We start from the raw sequence: 18,315 nt of genomic DNA, 5'->3' as shown, positions 1-18,315 counted from the left end.
CTTGGCACCCTCTCTATCATTAACCCGACACGTACACATGTTTACACTAACCTAGAAAATAGAACACAAACACATTCTTCATCTGATATAAACATGAGACATAATCTCTGACCTCTTTTACTGAGGACCTGAGAGGCACAGAAATTCTCTAAAATTACATTTTCCTGTACAAGGATTTATGAGACCATATAGAGAGTGCTTTAATACTGCTGTGATAAACTGTATTGTACAAATTTAGTATTGATAATACACTTCTCATCTCATCTCATTATCTCTAGCCGCTTTATCCTGTTCTACAGGGTTGCAGGCAAGCTGGAGCCTATCCCAGCTGACTACGGGCGAAAGGCGGGGTACACCCTGGACAAGTCACCAGGTCATCACAGGGCTGACACATAGACACAGACAACCATTCACACTCACATTCACACCTACGGTCAATTTAGAGTCACCAGTTAACCTAACCTGCATGTCTTTGGACTGTGGGGGAAACCAGAGCACCCGGAGGAAACCCACACAGAAAGGCCCCTGTCGGCCACTGGGCTCGAACCCGGACCTTCTTGCTGTGAGGCGACAGTGCTAACCACTACACCACTGTGCCGCCCCAGGTCTCTCATTCTCATTATCTCTAGCCGCTTTATCCTGTTCTACAGGGTCGCAGGCAAGCTGGAGCCTATCCCAGCTGACTATGGGCGAGAGGCGGGGTACACCCTGGAGACTCAGATCACTTAATTGTCTCATCTCATCTCATCTCATTATCTCTAGCCGCTTTATCCTTCTACAGGGTCGCAGGCAAGCTGGAGCCTATCCCAGCTGACTACGGGCGAAAGGCGGGGTACACCCTGGACAAGTCGCCAGGTCATCACAGGGCTGACACATAGACACAGACAACCATTCACACTCACATTCACACCTACGGTCAATTTAGAGTCACCAGTTAACCTAACCTGCATGTCTTTGGACTGTGGGGGAAACCGGAGCACCCGGAGGAAACCCACGCGGACACTGTGGGGGAAACCAGAGCACCCGGAGGAAACCCACACAGAAAGGCCCCTGTCGGCCACTGGGCTCGAACCCGGACCTTCTTGCTGTGAGGCGACAGTGCTAACCACTACACCACTGTGCCGCCCGGAGCTATTTGTATGTATTTTAAATGTAAAGGACTTGGGCGGACACGGGGAGAACATGCAAACTCCACACAGAAAGGCCCTCGCCGGCCACGGGGCTCGAACCCAGGACCTTCTTGCTGTGAGGCGACAGCGCTAACCACTATACCACCGTGCCGCCCGGAGCTATTTGTATGTATTTTAAATGTAAAGGACTTGCCTGTAGGTTTGTGTGTGTTGTTTTATGTTTGGCATCTTTCCGGTTGTACCGCGTGTCTGTGAGAAAATCGGAGGGGAGGGTTAACAGGTGGGCACGGGGGCTGATAAAGCGCAACTGCCCTGGTAATATGCCACATGATTTTCCCGGACTAAAGCAACCTTCGGGGCCGTGGTTTTGTGGTTGGCGCAGTTAATTGTTTGAAACACGTTGTCAGACCGCCATCACTACTACACACTATATGAAAAATATTTGCCCCCTTGCAATTTCTAATTGCCCCCTTAGTAAACTGTTCCTGGCGCCGGGTCTGTGCCCAACACTGCCTGTAGGACAGGATAAAGCGGCTAGAGATAATGAGATGAGATGAGATGAGGATTATTTATACAGGTATTTGGCAACCCACTTTCAACCGGAAGTCGGGATTTTGTCCAGCAGCTTTTTGTGTTTGCTGCGCTTTAGCCTGTTGCTACCGGAGTTCGGTGAGTAGTTTGTTATGAATTCAGCAGCGCGTGTGTTACTGATACAAAGACAATATGGAAATCGTAACTGTGATTAACTAAAAGGCTCAATATTTACATTACAGCAGCTGTTCCAAGGTTCGTGAGTGGAACATGGCGGAGGAAGATGATGACCCTGGGTTTGATGAGGAGATGGATGAAGGGGGAAACGGTGTGGATGCGGGTCACGGCAGAAGAAAGAGACTTTTCTCGAAAGAGCTTCGCTGTATGATGTATGGCTTCGGCGACGACCAGAATCCGTACACAGAGTCTGTGGATATTCTGGAGGACCTCGTGATCGAGTTCATCACGGAGATGACCCACAAAGCCATGTCCATCGGACGCCAGGGCCGAGTTCAGGTCGAGGACATCGTCTTCCTCATCCGGAAAGACCCGAGAAAGTTTGCGAGGGTGAAAGATCTGTTGACGATGAACGAGGAGCTCAAGAGAGCCCGCAAAGCCTTTGACGAGGCTAATTATGGCTCCTGAGCTGCCATGTCCAGTGCTGTTCCTCAAGCAGCTTCGTCATGCTGACTGTAAAGTGATGAGTGTGCGGAGTTCTTTGAAAACTCCTCCTTTTTGTGCATCTTTATACTTTTGCCTAAACTATATACTTTTGGAAATGATCAGACCTCTCATTAGTTCAGCAGTGAACTGCATCCTAGATGTTATTTTAAGTAAGTTGACCAATAGTGTGTCTACGAAGTACTGAACAAATTTTATGTAATGTATACAGGCATTTGTTCTGTTCCTCAAAAAGTGTTTTTTTTTCTTTTCCCCCTTCTTTTTTGAGTGAATTGCTGACCTAACCTTAGTATAAACCGATCCCAATAAAGGATAACACATGCAACCTACAACATTTGTCACTTGTAGGAATCTACAGCAGGGCCTTGAACCCAGAGCATTTTTTAAGGATTTTCCACTAGGAGACCGACTGGTCTGGGCAATACAATCACGGGCCCCGGAGTCCATGCGGCTGCAGCATATTCTGTGATGCAAATTGCCGCATTACGAATCCTCATTTCAGCCAGCATAATATCAACGTAGTTAATGCAGTGCCAAGTTTTCCTTGTTAAATGTATACTTACATGGTACTTGCTTAATTGCAACTGATTGAACCAAATGATAAGACATAACTTGGTTTAAAATTTGGTCTCCCAGTGAAGCTGGTTTGGCATTTACTAGGAGACCAAATCTGGCCACTGGGAGACCATTTGGTCTCCCAGTAACTATGTTAAAAAATGCTCTGCTTGAACCAGATCTTGACTGGTGTGTTTTTGCAGTGTTTACGTTCGCTTCATTGGCTGACGCCTTTATCCAAAGCGAATTAAGGCCAATTTATGCTGACAACCCAGTCCTCGCAGATAGCGTCGCAGACAGTGTCTGCGTAGCCCCCTCACCTTCGCAGACGCTCTGCGCGCACCTCCCAAAAATTGTGACCACCGCAGAAGCCTCGCAGACAGCGCCGCAGACAAGAGGGCTCTGATTGGTCCACTCTACATCCGCTGTACACGCACTTCCGCTTCCCTACTTTCCCGGTTTGGTTTGTTTTCACGACCGGCATTTTTAAAAACACGAGCGAAGATGGAGCAGCATGAAGAGCGGTTGATTGAGGAAGTACGTACATCTATACGACTCCAGTTCTAGTCATTATAAAAAAAAAAGTTCTAGTCATTATAAGTAACCGGAGGACAAACACTCCACTAACCACACCCACCAACTACTCCTAGCGACTTCGCGCCCCCTTGCGTTGTGCTGGTGAATAACATCGCGCACGCCTATTATCCCCGCTCAACAATAAATTACAACTGTCTGCGAAAAGCTATCTGCGAAAGCCTTGTCGCACGAGCATGCAGAGGCCTTTAGGGGTCATCCATAATTTATCATTGTCATGAGTCTACAAAGAGTAGACTTTTGAGCAAACCCCCCCCCAAAAAAAGTGTACATTAGCGGACAAAAAAACCGATGGCTCTATGTGGAATAGGAATTCAAAATAAAACCATGTCTTGTATTACTTTTTATTAAAATCGGATGACCGGACAATACAAAGATTCACAAGAGAAGAAAAGAAGACACAAGACGGGTCCAGAAGTTTTCATAGAAAGCAGGCGATTCATTTTTGAAAATTAGGGACTGTCTTTTTAAGGGGAGCTGTCGCCTTTTGGCTCCTCATGAACAATAGGAAATCCATTGTTCATGAGGAGCCCAAAGGAAACAGCTCCCCTTAAAAGAGAGTCACTGTTTTTGCCCCCAGATTAAATGTTGAAATAATCCCGAATTGTAAAAGTCGACTTGATTTTTTCCATCCAGACGATCGCTTGCCGGCACAGCTCAGCTTGCTTTGAAACGTTCGTTTTTGCTTCTTTCCAAGCAGCCTGTCCTGCCCTAACTGCCTCCTGCTGCTTCTCAAATGAATGCAGGAAACAATAAACGTTTAAAAACTGCTCGTACTCGTTTAAAGGAGTCTTGTGAATAGCGGTATTTCTGCTATTCACAAATTTGTAAATGCAGTCAAAATCTGGGTCAGCCATTGTTGTTGTATTGAAGAAAGAAAGCGTGTAGAGCTAGCTGGCAACACCGATGTGGCGCGAAATTTTTAACATGGCGGCCGCTGATTCGCACATTGACGGATTGTCATTTTTTTCGTTTTTAAAAAGTGTACGCCTGGTCATTAACCCCCTGCGTACGGTTTGTACGCTCGTGAGAATGATGAAAATTATGGATGACCCCTTACAGAGAAAACAAGTAGTTGACGGTTCACGGTCTTGTTCATGAACTCAACAGTGGCAGCTTTCCGGGAGTGGGATTTAAACTCCCAACTTTCCAGTCAGTATCCCAAAGCCTTCACAAGTGTTGCCAGGCAAAACAAACCTTACCCGGTATTGAGGTTTCATGGTATACTCCATGAAATTGGAGAGAAAAAAAAAATATATTGGTCTGTCTCAGAAACTGGGTACTGTGGGGGTACCCCACTAAATATACTCACAATCAATAAACTATACGGTTTTGAATGGTGATGTTGGTTTTAATTTGAAATAAAATAATGAAAGAAATAATACAGATAAAACAATCTTTGATGTGAATATTCGGAATTTGGCAAAAATTCTGCAAATTTGTGAAAAAATGGCAGCTTGATCTGGGACATGATAAATGGTTGACTACATCGCATTCCCTTAAAAAGGTTGTAGTCCACTGAAAAGTCTACAGTTATCACTAATTGTATTTTAAGTTGTAACTTTATACACCTAAGGATTGGTGCGCTCACAGAATAATCATAACTGTAATAAAACATCATGCAAAATATTTGATCACCGTTGTAACTCCATTTTCCGCAGACCCAAAACCAATACGATCGTGTGTTTTGATCTAAACGGAAAGCCTCAGGGTCAAGGTCACTACCTCACCAAAAGTAGTAACTTAAAATCACTACGCCATATAAGCATTTAGTTATAAATCTGCGATTTTGTTTTTTAAAATGAAAGCTGAAAGTTAGGTATAGAATATGTTTCTTAAAGAATATGTTACGATGGTAGCTGGTCTTGTATGAATTTCTGAGCTATAAAATGAGTTGTGGTCTATTTTTTACCGTAGCGTGTTATTTGTGTGCGGGGAAGGACACACATTAACAATTTGCATGTGTAGAATAGAATTTTCCACTCCAACAGTTAGAAGTTGATCGTGCTTCCATTTGCGGTCTTTCTGTTACGCGAGTGATCTGTTCGGATGTTATCACTGAAAAGGTGAGTTTTGACAGTTTTATTTTGTTTTAGTCTTGCAGTATCAGGCAATAGAATGTTTCTTTTTCATCTTTCATATTTCGTAGTGTTTGCATATTTTTGGCCAATATTTTGCAACCATGGCCAATTTAGATTGAACTTTTGATAGAATCTATGGCCAGTCATTTTGCCCCACCCCCGCCTCGCGCTCCATCCGGTGCGGTAGCGATGTCCCGATGTTCGCGCGCCGCAGCAGAGACCCGCGCGACCTTCAGCCAGTACAGTTGCTGTTCTTTTACCACCGCCGTTATTCTCATCTTTCCCGTGTGTTCTTGATTTTTTCCATTGTGTCCTATTTCGCAATATCAAATACTCAAAATGTATCATCATATTCATATTTAAGTGAATAATCAATTCAGTCATCATAACTTGGCATTTTTAACCCAATAGCCCAGGAGTAATAGGGTTATACCTGGAACAAATTAGTAACAAGCTGAAAATTTCAGAATATGTTCAGAATACCTTTAGGAATAGCATACTAAAAGTCCCCGGAAATCCCCCTTGTGCTCTCTGAGAAATTCAAGATGGCGTCCAAAATGGCCACCAAATGGAGATCTGCCCATATCTCAGGCCCAAAACAAAATATTAATGCAATTAAAAGGTCAGAATATATGTTTTGTAGGGTAGGAGAGTAAATTCCAACATGTGTGTATTAATTACATTGTGTATTAACATTATATAATAACAATGTACACATTATAACAGTATATTTGTGTATAATGTGTTCGCTTGCCATGTCTGGTTAGATTGTCATATTTTTGGCACTTCACCAGTTCACATTTATGAATGTGCACAGTACTATGAATGTGTGTAGGTTTCATCCAGTCCGATCCTTGAATCAAGTATCAATCTTGAAACGCCCTGGCCCATAAATTCACATCCAAGAAGAAATAACAATGACTGTTATGACAAAATAATCGTTATGGTATCATGAAGATATCTCATATCTTTTTGAAATGGCTCCAGTTCTTAATGTTTAGGACTAATAATTACAGACTTATAATTGTAAATCTATACATGTGCTATTTAATGTACACTACCGATTATAGAGTGTGGATCCATTGGTTACTCGTTCACTCCGTATCATCCTATTCTGTTCACAAAACAACAAACACAATTACTAGGGGTTGGAGCACTTATTTTCATTAATATTAATTAAAGTAAATTGGTGGTGTAAAATGAAAAATGGCATGTTAAAAGGTCATGCTGAGTTCAGTCATTTTTAAAAGGTCATGCTGAGTTTAGTCATTTTTTGTCCGAACACACTGGCATTGCTAGTAGTAAAGACTGGCGCTAGAAACTCAAAGATTAATTTTTTTCCACCCTTAAACAAGCTTGAATAAATTCCCTACTTCACTGATGGTACAACAAAGGTCCAAGCATTACAACTGCGGCACTGAGAAGTGTTTAAGTCTACTCATTGTTTATAAGCAAGAGCTTTTATTGAGGCAGACCTTTTTGTCATGAAAGTCGCCGGAATGTTGAAGAAGTGTACTGAAACAGCTTGCCATTGTAGTTTTAGAAGATAGAGTTCTCAAATTTAATTTCCCTTTAATATTTTATCAAAGCTTAAAGATGCACTAAATATTAAGGAAATTGATGTCTAATTGTTGTCTTACATTATGTTCATGTATGTAGGTAGCCTACTAAACTAATCTGTCAATCATGTCAACCATCAAATTCCATGTAATTTCCACATTAATGACCTTGTAATCTTGGTTAATTTTAATTTTAACAGTGTGACAATGGTGAATTTGCATTGCTTGTATGAGAGAACATATATAATTTAACATTTTAATTGCATTTATATTATGTTTTATCCCTGAGATATTGAAAAATCTCCAATCGGCGGCCATTTTGGACGCCATCTTGAATTTCTCAGAGAGCACAAGGTGGATTCCCGGGGACTTTTAGTATGTCATTCCTAAGGGTATTCTGAACATATTCTGAAAAATTCAGCTTGTTACTAATTTGTTCCGGGTTGGACTCAATTTTGAGCTAATGCTCTTGGGCTACAAGCAATCAAAAAGAGGAAATCTATTCAATATTTTCACTCATCTGTGAAGGAGGGGCTTTAATTCTTCATGATGTAGTTATTTTATATGTAAATCAATTTTACAAAAACATTTGAATTGTAATAAAAAAAATTTCCACAGTGGAGGCCAGATAAAACAAGATGCTATCTTTATTCTTATTAAACATGACAAAATAAACATTTAGTGTTAGGTAAATGCAAAAAAAAAAAGTAAAATTAGAAAATTTATTTTTTGACCATAATGTCCCAAATGAGAGACCAGTTTCTGAGATGGACCCATATACACACACAGTGGTGCTTGAAAGTTTGTGAACCCTTTAGATTTTCTATATTTCTGCATAAATATGACCTAAATCATCATCTGATTTTCACACAAGTCCTAAAAGTAGATAAAGAGAACCCAGTTAAACAAATGAGACAAAAATATTATACTTGGTCATTTATTTATTGAGGAAAATGATCCAATATTACATATCTGTGAGTGGCAAAAGAATGTGAACCTTTGCTTTCAGTATCTGGTGTGACCCCCCCCTTGTGCAGCAATAACTGCAACTAAACATTTCTGGTAACTGTTGATCAGACCTGCACACCGGCTTGGAGGAATATTAGCCCATTTCTCTGTACAGAACAGCTTCAACTCTGGGATGTTGGTGGGTTTCCTCACATGAACTGCTCGCTTCAGGTCCTTCCACAACATTTTGATTGGATTAAGGTCAGGACTTTGACTTGGCCATTCCAAAACATTAACTTTATTTTCTTTAACCATTCTTTGGTAGAACGACTTGTGTGCTTAGGGTCGTTGTCTTGCTGCATGACCCATCTTCTCTTGAGATTCAGTTCATCGACAGATGTCCTGACATTTTCCTTCAGAATTCATTGTTCCATCAATGATGGCAAGCCATCCTGGCCCAGATGCAGCAAAACAGGCCCAAACCATGATACTACCACCACCATGTTTCACAGATGGGATAAGGTTCTTATGCTGGAATGCAGTGTTTTCCTTTCTCCAAACATAACGCTTCTCATTTAAACCAAAAAGTTCTATTTTGGTCTCATCCGTCCACAAAACATTTTTCCAATAGCCTTCTGGCTTGTCCACATGATCTTTAGCAAACTGCAGACACACAGCAATGTTCTTTTTGGAGAGCAGTTGCTTTCTCCTTGCAGCCCTGCCATGCACACCATTGTTCTTCGGTGTTCTCCTGATGGTGGACTCATGAATATTAACATTAGCCAATGTGAGAAAGGCCTTCAGTTGCTTAGAAGTTACTCTGGGGTCCTTTGTGACCTCGCCGACTATTACATGCCTTGCTCTTGGAGTGATCTTTGTTGGTTGACCACTCCTGGGGAGGGTAACAATGGTCTTGAATTTCCTCCATTTGTACACAATCTGTCGTGGCAGCAATCCCCGAACCCGGTGGTGGACACCGGAAGTAAGGGATGCCGTCAAGCTGAAGAAGGAGTCCTATCGGGCCATGCTGGCCTCCGGGATTCCTGAGGCAGCTGACGAGTATCGGTAGGCCAGGCGTGCTGCAGCTCGGGCAGTTGCAGAGGCAAAAACTCGGAACTGGGAGGAGTTCGGTGAGGCCATGGAGGAGGATTATCAGTCAGCCTCGAAGAAATTCTGGCAAACCGTCCGGCGCCTCAGGAGGGGGAAGCCGTACTCTGCCAACACTGTTTACAGTGCGGGTGGGGAGCTGTTGACCTCGACTGGGGATATTGTTGGGAGGTGGAAGGAATACTTCGAGGATCTCCTCAATCGCACCGTCCTGCCTTCCATTGAGGAAGTGGCGGCTGATGACTCAGGGGTGAACTCGTTCATTACCCAAGCCAAAGTCACTGAGGTGGTTTGCAAGATCCTCGGTGGCAAGGCACCGGGGGTGGATGAGATTCGCCCTGAGTATCTCAAGTCTCTGGATGTTGTGGGGCTGTCTTGCCTGACATGCCTGTGCAACATTGCGTGGCGGTTGGGGACAGTGCCTCTGGAGTGGCAGACTGGGGTGGTGGTCCCTCTTTTCAAGAAAGGGGACCGGAGAGTGTGCACCAATTATAGGGGAATCACACTTCTGAGCCTCCCTGGGAAGGTTTACTCCAGGGTACTGGAGAGGAGAATTCGGCTGATAGTCAAACCTCAGATCCAGGAGGAACAATGCGGTTTTCGTCCTGGTCGTGGAACACTGGACCAGCTCTATACCCTTCATAGGGTGATCGAGGGTTCATGGGAGTTTGCCCAACCAGTCCACATGTGCTTTGTGGATCTGGAGAAGGCATTCGACCGTGTCCCTCATGGTATTCTGTGGGGGGTGCTTCGGGAGTATGGGGTTCGGGGCTCTTTGCTAAGGGCTGCCCAGTCCCTGTATGAATGGAGCAGGAGTCTGGTTTGCATTGCCGGCAGTAAGTCAGACCTGTTCCCAGTGCATGTTGGACTCCGGCAGGGCTGCCCTTTGTCACCAGTTCTGTTCATAATTTTTATGGACAGAATTTCTAGGTGCAGCCAGGGGCTGGAGAGAGTCCTGTTTGGGAACCACAGGATTTCATCTCTGCTTTTTGCGGATGATGATGTCCTGTTGGCTTCTTCAAACCAGGACCTTCAGCATGCACTGGGGCAGTTTGCAGTCGAGTGTGAAGCGGCTGGGATGAGAATCAGCACCTCCAAGTCCGAGGCCATGGTTCTCGACCAGAAAAGGGTGGCTTGCCCTCTCCAGGTTGGTGGAGAAGTCCTGCCCCAAGTGGAGGAGTTTAAGTATATCAGGATCTTGTTCACAAGCGAGGGAAGGATGGAGCATGAGATCGACAGGCGGATCGGTGCAGCCTCCGCAGTGATGCGGTCGCTTTATTGGTCCGTCGTGGTGAAGAAGGAGTTGAGCCAAAGGGCGAAGCTCTCAATTTACCGGTCGAGCTACGTTCTGACTCTCACCTATGGTCATGAGCTTTGGGTAATGACCGACAGAACAAGATTGCGGATACAAGCGCCCGAAATGAGTTTCCTTCGCAGGGTGGCTGGGCGCTCCCTTAGAGATAGGGTGAGAAGCACAATCACTCGGGAGGAGCTCGGAGTAGAGCCGCTGCTCCTCCACATCGAGAGGAATCAGCTGAGGTCGCTTGGGCATCTCTTTCGGATGCCTCCTGGACACCTCCCTGGGGAGGTGTTCCAGGCATGTCCCCCCGGGAGGAGGCCCTGGGGAAGACCCAGGACACGCTGGAGGGACTATGTCTCTCGGCTGGCCTGGGAACGCCTCGGTGTTCTTCCCAAGGAGCTGGCCGAGGTGTCTGGGGAGAGGGAAGTTTGGGCTTCCATGCTCGGACTGCTGCTTCCGCGCCCCGGATAAGCAGATGAGATGAGATGAGAGATGTACACAATCTGTCTGACTGTGGATTGGTGGAGTCCAAACTCTTTAGAGATGGTTTTGTAACCTTTTCCAGCCTGATGAGCATCAACAACGCTTTTTCCGAGGTCCTCAGAAATATCCTTTGTTCGTGCCATGATACACAAACGTGTGTTGTGAAGATCAGACTTTGATGGATCCCTGTTCTTTAAATAAAACAGGGTGCCCACTCACACCTGATTGTCATCCCATTGATTGAAAACACCTGACTCTAATTTCACCTTCAAATTAACTGCTTATCCTAGAGGTTCACATACTTTTGCCATTCACAGATATGTAATATAGGATCATTTTTCCTCAATAAATAAATGACCGAGTATAATATTTTTGCCTCATTTGTTTAACTGGGTTCTCTTTATCTACTTTTAGGACTTGTGTGAAAATCTGATGTTGTTTTAGGTCATATTTATGCAGAAATATAGAAAATTCTAAAGGGTGCACAAACTTTCGAGCACCAGTGTATATATATTTTTAAAGACATGATGTAGTTAGTATCCCGAGCCACACTCCATACCAGTAGGTGGCGGTAATGCGCCAAAATGTTGTTTGCCAACCGCCATAAAACACCAAGAAGAAGCAGCAGCAGCAGCCTGACGTGCTCTGGTTTGGGTGGTAACAGGGTGTTGAGTCGCTGTGGTTAATACTGTGGCGTTGTCAGGCTCCATCATTCGGGGCCATTACCACCCTTAAAAATAAATAAAATAAGGGATTAATACAAAACAGCTGGTCATCTGAGATCTTAATGTAGCTTAGAATTGGTGTCTCTGTGGTCCTGAAGGAGAGATGTGTGAGAGAGAAAGTGTATTTGTATTAAACTGCTGATGAATTTTACTTGTGATATTTGTCAGTTAACCCATGCCTCATTTCCCTGAGATATTATGGGTGTTTAACTTAATGATAAGGAGACAGAAACTGAAGTGAACTCTATAAATGTAAAAAGAGCAGTGCAAAAATCACCAATAAAGATCTCCTAACCTTTAAATGTGTGTGTGGGTGATTAATATTAGGCGATCTTGTAAAGTCAGATATAACCTTCCCACCCTATCGATGTCAAGCTCCATTAAAAAATACAAACCCCAGGAAATCTGGGCTGAGCCCTGGGTCTTTTAGCTGCTAACGTATGATGTAAAACACGGTGTCATTGTGTGTTCGGTTTCCTCTGGGTGCTCCGGTTTCCCCCACAGTCCAAAGACATGCAGGTTAGGCTAATTGGTGGCTGTAAATTGACAGTAGGTGTGAGTGTGAATGGTTGTGTGTCTCTATTACCCCTTTTCCACCAAATCAGTTCCAGGGCTGGTTCACAACTCGTTCAACTTGCGAGCCAGCTGAGAACCAGTTTGCTCATTCATGGCTGTAATGCAGTTTGCTTTTCCATAGCTCGCGGGGCTAAGAGAAGCCACGTCATTATGTCGCTGCATACGTCAGTTACGTCACTACGTTTGCATAAACCTTGGCGCGAATATCAAAGCAAAAACAATGCGGAAGCAGCAGCAACAACAATAATAATAATGGCTGACTTCGTGTTTGTACTGCTGCTGCTTCTCGTCGCTTAAAAATGGTGATCTTTCGCGGTCTTGTTATTGTTGTTGGTCTTAACAACTCCGCCCCCCGCTGACGTAAGCGGTTCTTTCCTCTAGCCCAGCAGAGAGTTGGTGCTAGCCTGGAACCGTTTTTTCTGGCCCCAGAGCCAGTTCTTTGTCAGTGGAAACAGAAAACCCGATTCCAAACTAAGCACTGGCCCCGAACCATCCCTGGAACTGCTTTGGTGGTAAAGGGGCAATAGACACAGACAACCATTCACACTCACATTCACACCTATGGTCAATTTAGAGTCACCAGTTAACCTAACCTGCATGTCTTTGGACTGTGGTGGAAACCGGAGCACCCAGAGGAAACCCACGTGGACACGGGGAGAACATGCACAGAAAGGCCCTCGCCGGCCACGGGGCTCAAACCCGGACCTTCTTGCTGTGAGGCGACAGCGCTAACCACTACACCACCGTGCCGCCCATAAACTAAATCCTATTTGCTAATTTTGTTTCTTTGATAAATGTTATCATAGCATGAGTGATGTTTCCTAATCTAGGCTCACCTAATAAGGTGTCTAAAGAAAATGGCTTTCTTGACTGCGTTCACTTCCCTCTTCAGTTTTTCTCTTTGTCTGTAGAATTTTAAGCACCTTAAAAGAACATGATCTACAGCCTCTCTCACTCCACAAAGTTCACATTTTCCAGATAGATGTTTGTTTATAACGTGTATATGTATGTTATTTACCAGCTGGGAGGTCTGTATGGTGAAATACCGTGACCGAGGTCTTGAAAGTACTGACCGAGGTCCTCTGGGCCGAGGTCAGTATTCAAGGCCGAGGTCACGGTATTTCACCATACGGACCGACCTTAAGCTGGTAAATAATATATTTATTTTTTTCTTTACCAAATTCTAACAGAAAACGAGAGCGCCCGAAAGGGAAAACCGAGCCGAGCCGCCATTTTGAATCCTCATTCACGGCTGTAATGGAAATGGCTTCCTCCTCAGTATACAAGTGCACTTCCATGGCAGGAAAAAAACTGCATTTTGCCATCTATGTAGTCCCCTATTTATACAAATAGGAGTCGAGTCATTCAGGATTCAGCCATGTTTTTGCTCGGCATTAGCAAGTTAGAGGTTTTTAGCTTTCTCCTGAAATGTTTTCTTTTATTTCTTCTTCCTCAGGGTAGTAAAACTCGCTTTCGCTGTGAACACTGTCGTTATCACTATCCATGATGTAAAATTAATGCTATTCTCCTGAGAAATGCTGGCAAAAATTTATAAGATTTTTGATAATCTTATAAATAAATCTTATTTAAAAAAATGTTGACAAAAATTGCTACTATGTTTGTTGTTGGGAACGAGCGAGTCGCCAGAGGTCCGTATCATAGGATACGGACCCGCTCGCTAGCCAATCAGAGCACAGGATTTGGACCGCGAAAAAAATAAAAGCTGTTATTTAATCCAGTATGGCCTATTCTCAGTCTTGTAAACCAAACCTCCTCCTGTCTGTTTGGGTAACTAGGTTTGCTACTCAAAATGTCTTTTTGTATATTATATGTGTCTACCTTTATTCTCCTTATTCCATTCATCTTGCCATATTATGTTAACTTTATGTTTAATGAATACCTTAACTTCTGATCTCCTGAGTAGAATATTTAACTGAACCTCCTCTTCTTTGGTTGCCTCTTTTGCCAGCTTGTCTGCTTCCTCATGACCACCAACTCCTTTATGGGCTGGAACCCATACAAACTGGATTGATATTCCCTGTTGACTGATTGCAAATAAGATATTATTAATTTCATTCAATAAGTCCTGTCGGCGGGCAGCACGGTGGTGTAGTGGTTAGCGCTGTCGCCTCACAGCAAGAAGGTCCGGGTTTGAGCCCCGTGGCCGGCGAGGGCCTTTCTGTGCAGAGTTTGCATGTTCTCCCCGTGTCCGCGTGGGTTTCCTCTGGGTGCTCCGGTTTCCCCCACAGTCCAAAGACATGCAGGTTAGGTTAACTGGTGACTCTAAATTGACCGTAGGTGTGAATGTGAGTGTGAATGGTTGTCTGTGTCTATGTGTCAGCCCTGTGATGACCTGGTGACTTGTCCAGGGTGTACCCCGCCTCTCGCCCGTAGTCAGCTGGGATAGGCTCCAGCTTGCCTGTGACCCTGTAGAACAGGATAAAGCAGCTAGAGATAATGAGATGAGATGAGAAGTCCTGTCGGCATGATGATTCTCCACTTTGAATGGATGTGAGAGACGACATAGAATCAGAACAAATAACTGCTTTAGGGGGCCTAGCTTCTTCTATCCACTGTAATATACTAATAATGGCGGTCATTTCAGCTGCAAATATGGACAGCAGATCTGATGTTCTCTTTTTAATAGAGATTTTGTAATCGGGGTATAAACTGCAATACCTGTTTTACCCTTTGAATCTTTAGATGCATCTGTATAAACCTGTGTTGTATTATAGTACCTGCTTCCTAAATATTGCTCTACGTTCTGATACACTCCTCCAGATTTAGCGAACTCTTTGGTTTCCATGATCACCCTAAGGGAGCAAAACAACCAAGGTGGAGTTGTTACCAGGGGCACAGTCTTGCTACAAATGATATCATCTATTCCCAATTGATTTGCTAATTTATTAGCATCCCATCCAAAGCTACAAATCTGGGATCTGCCATACTCCCAACACTCATTGAGAACTTTTTTAGTAGGGTGTGATGCCTCATGTCCATTTAAATTAATCCAGTAAGCCAGGGGTGGGCAATTATTTTTTCCATGGGGCCACATGAGAAACAGAAAATTTTGTGGAGGGCCAGACCAAAAGGCTGAACTAAATTCTGCATAATATTAATTGTATTTCTTTATATAAAGCAGTAAATAACATTGTTTTTACAAGCTGCTAAGACTGGTAAGAGTATGGAAAAAATGAGGTTGCCTTACAAAAAATGTCATTTATTCAATCAAATTTCCCAAAACAATGGTTAACAAAATGTGAATGTTTGTACCATTTTTTTTTCAGTCACATTCACCCCAAAACACAATAAAGACATCACAATATTGTCTTTCTACTCCACATATCAAGCAAGATACATCATATTATAATAATGATGCCGTGTCGATTCGGTGTAGGTTTCAGATCTACAGATCGGCTCGGGTTCCAGCGCCTGCTGGTGACGTCACACTATGTGATTGGCTGGACCGTTTGAAGGATAACGTACAAGTTTGTGGTTGGTCTGGACAAATTACCGAAGTAGTTATCGTGGGATTTCATGTCATGTTCATGTCGCGCGCATTGCGTTTTTGTTGATCACAACTTCAAAATAAAAGCAATGCACATTCAGTCCATGCATGAGGTAAAATTAGAAAAAACATTTATTTTGTAATTTCTAATTAACCTTACGTGGGCCGGTCAGAATGAACCAAAGGGCCGGATGCAGCCCGCGGGCCGTAAAATGCCCAGGTCTGCAGTAAGCCATACTCAACTTAGGATGTCTGAGGCTTAAAGGCATTTCTCCTGATTCTACTTGTAATGCTGGTATGGAAGAAAGTTTTGTGCTTCTTTCTTCTTCTTTTATATTGTTTTATGGTGGTTGGCAAACAGCTTTTAGGTGTTTGCAATCACACTCCATCTTCTGGACTGGAGTATGAACCAGACTGTTTACTACCCTATTGTGCTAAATTCTCCTAAGAATTCCTGTATCAGATAGATAGATAGATAGATAGATAGATAGATAGATAGATAGATAGATAGATAGATAGATAGATAGATAGATAAAGCTTTATTGATCCCTTTGGCAGGGTTCCCTCAGGGAAATTAAAATTCCAGCAGCATCATTACAGAATAAACAGAGAATCGAAAATCGAGAAAACTTCGAGATAAATTAAGTATTAACATGTACAAAAAAAATCTAGCAGGAGAGGTATTGCACATTTATATTGCACATTGTCCAGTATTGCTTTTTGTCAGGCTAGGCTACTGCTCCTTCCCGTCGTCTGTCCTCCTGTTACCCCTCCTCCCCCCCAGAGAGGAGTTGTACAGTCTGATGGCGTGAGGGACAAAGGAGTTTTTGAGTCTGTTCATCCTGCACTTGGGAAGGAGCATTCTGTCACTGAACAGGCTCCTCTGGTTGCTGATGACGGTGTGCAGAGGGTGACTGGCATCGTCCATGATGTTCAGTAGTTTGTCCATAGTCCTCTTTTCTGCCACCGTCACCATAGAGTCCAGCTTCATGCCGACCACAGAGCCGGCCCACCTGATCAGTTTGTCCAGCCTGGTTGTGCCCTTCTTGGATGTGCTGCCCCCCCAGCACACCACGGTGTAAAACAGGACACTGGCGACCACAGACTGATTGAACCATTTAAAAACCTAAAAATATCCCACATTATCTGACCTCGACTGCAATATCTCTCTGATACCTAGTTTCATATGATTTTAAACCAGGTAAAAGACTGAATAAAAGAGAGCTATTCAGGACACAACTGTGTGTATTTAAGATACAGCTTGCATCTTAAATCCACACAGTTGTGTAAGTGTGGGTGACTTGGAGCTTGGTCCTCTTGTTGATTAGTCTTAGACACTGGCCTTTCATTGAAACTAAGATCTTTCACCTGACTTCATACTGTGGATTGCACTGCCGATTCTTGTGATGTGACTGAAAAACCTTTTGTGTCACTACAGGTTTGTCTCTTTGATAGCAACAGTGCAGAACTTGCTTTTTCATTCACGGACTCCTTTCCTCCAGGTTCTCCTCAGGCCCCAACACATCTTTTAAATACTAACTGTATTCTAATTATTTTTGTCATGTACATGTACATCAAGAGGGATTAATGCTGTAGACGTTTTGCAATAAAGGTAAAAATAACATTCATAGATTTCTTTATTTATTCATAACTTTGTAGCTAAAAAAAAGCAGCAGTAGTTTAAACACAGAGCCCTGGGAAAACAGCACTTTGCATGTACAGAAAAGCCCAAATTAACCTGTATCACAACGGAAAAAGCCCAAATTCAGAAATACAGGGTGTAGCCCAAATTATGTAACTGAAAGGCCTGGCATTGAAGTAAAGGTTAAAGGGAATCCATCCATCCATTATCTGTAGCCGCTTATCCTGTTCTACAGGGTTGCAGGCAAGCTGGATCATATCCCAGCTGACTATGGGCAAGAGGTGGGGTACACCCTGGACAAGCCGCCAGGTCATTGCAGGGCTGACACATGACACAATCATTCACACTCACAATCACAGACACAATTAGCCTAATCTGCATGTCTTTGGACTGTGGGGGAAACCAGAGCACCCAGAGGAAACCCATGGAGAACATGCAAACTCTGTAGAGAAAGGCCCTCGTCAGCCGCTGGACTCGAACCCAGGACCTTCTTGCTGTGAGGCAACAGTGCTAACCACTACACCACCGTGCTGCCCTAAAGGGAATCCTAATACCTCTTTTGAATAATTCGTTACTAAAATATCATGAAGTAAGCTCAAACTAAAGAGGTTTATTTTAGTTTGATGGTGCACAGGGAGCCCCAAATCATCTCATCTCATTATCTCTAGCCGCTTTATCCTGTTCTACAGGGTCGCAGGCAAGCTGGAGCCTATCCCAGCTGACTACGGGCGAAAGGCGGGGTACACCCTGGACAAGTCGCCAGGTCATCACAGGGCTGACACATAGACACAGACAACCATTCACACTCACATTCACACCTACGGTCAATTTAGAGTCACCAGTTAACCTAACCTGCATGTCTTTGGACTGTGGGGGAAACCGGAGCACCCAGAGG

General features: G+C 43.7%; 1 protein-coding gene across 2 annotated transcripts; it reads left to right on the top strand.

Annotated features, from left to right (window-relative positions):
- Nucleotides 1-1,703: 1,703 nt before the first annotated feature.
- Nucleotides 1,704-2,674, top strand: taf13 (TATA-box binding protein associated factor 13). 2 transcript variants are annotated; one of them, XM_060938191.1, is made up of 2 exons: nucleotides 1,704-1,799; nucleotides 1,904-2,674. In XM_060938191.1, the coding sequence occupies exon 2, from the start codon at nucleotides 1,932-1,934 to the stop codon at nucleotides 2,304-2,306; it is 375 nt and encodes a 124-aa protein (XP_060794174.1). In that variant the 5' UTR covers nucleotides 1,704-1,799; nucleotides 1,904-1,931; the 3' UTR covers nucleotides 2,307-2,674. The 2 variants fall into 2 exon arrangements, with proteins under 2 accessions (XP_060794174.1, XP_060794175.1); XM_060938192.1 differs by having other exon boundaries at nucleotides 1,719-1,799; nucleotides 1,907-2,674.
- The last annotated feature ends 15,641 nt before the right edge of the window (nucleotides 2,675-18,315 follow it).

The sequence above is a fragment of the Neoarius graeffei genome, chromosome 13 (genome assembly GCF_027579695.1).
Source record: "Neoarius graeffei isolate fNeoGra1 chromosome 13, fNeoGra1.pri, whole genome shotgun sequence".
Classification (NCBI taxonomy): Eukaryota; Metazoa; Chordata; class Actinopteri; order Siluriformes; family Ariidae; genus Neoarius; species Neoarius graeffei.
This window is presented reverse-complemented; position numbering and strand designations above follow the sequence as displayed.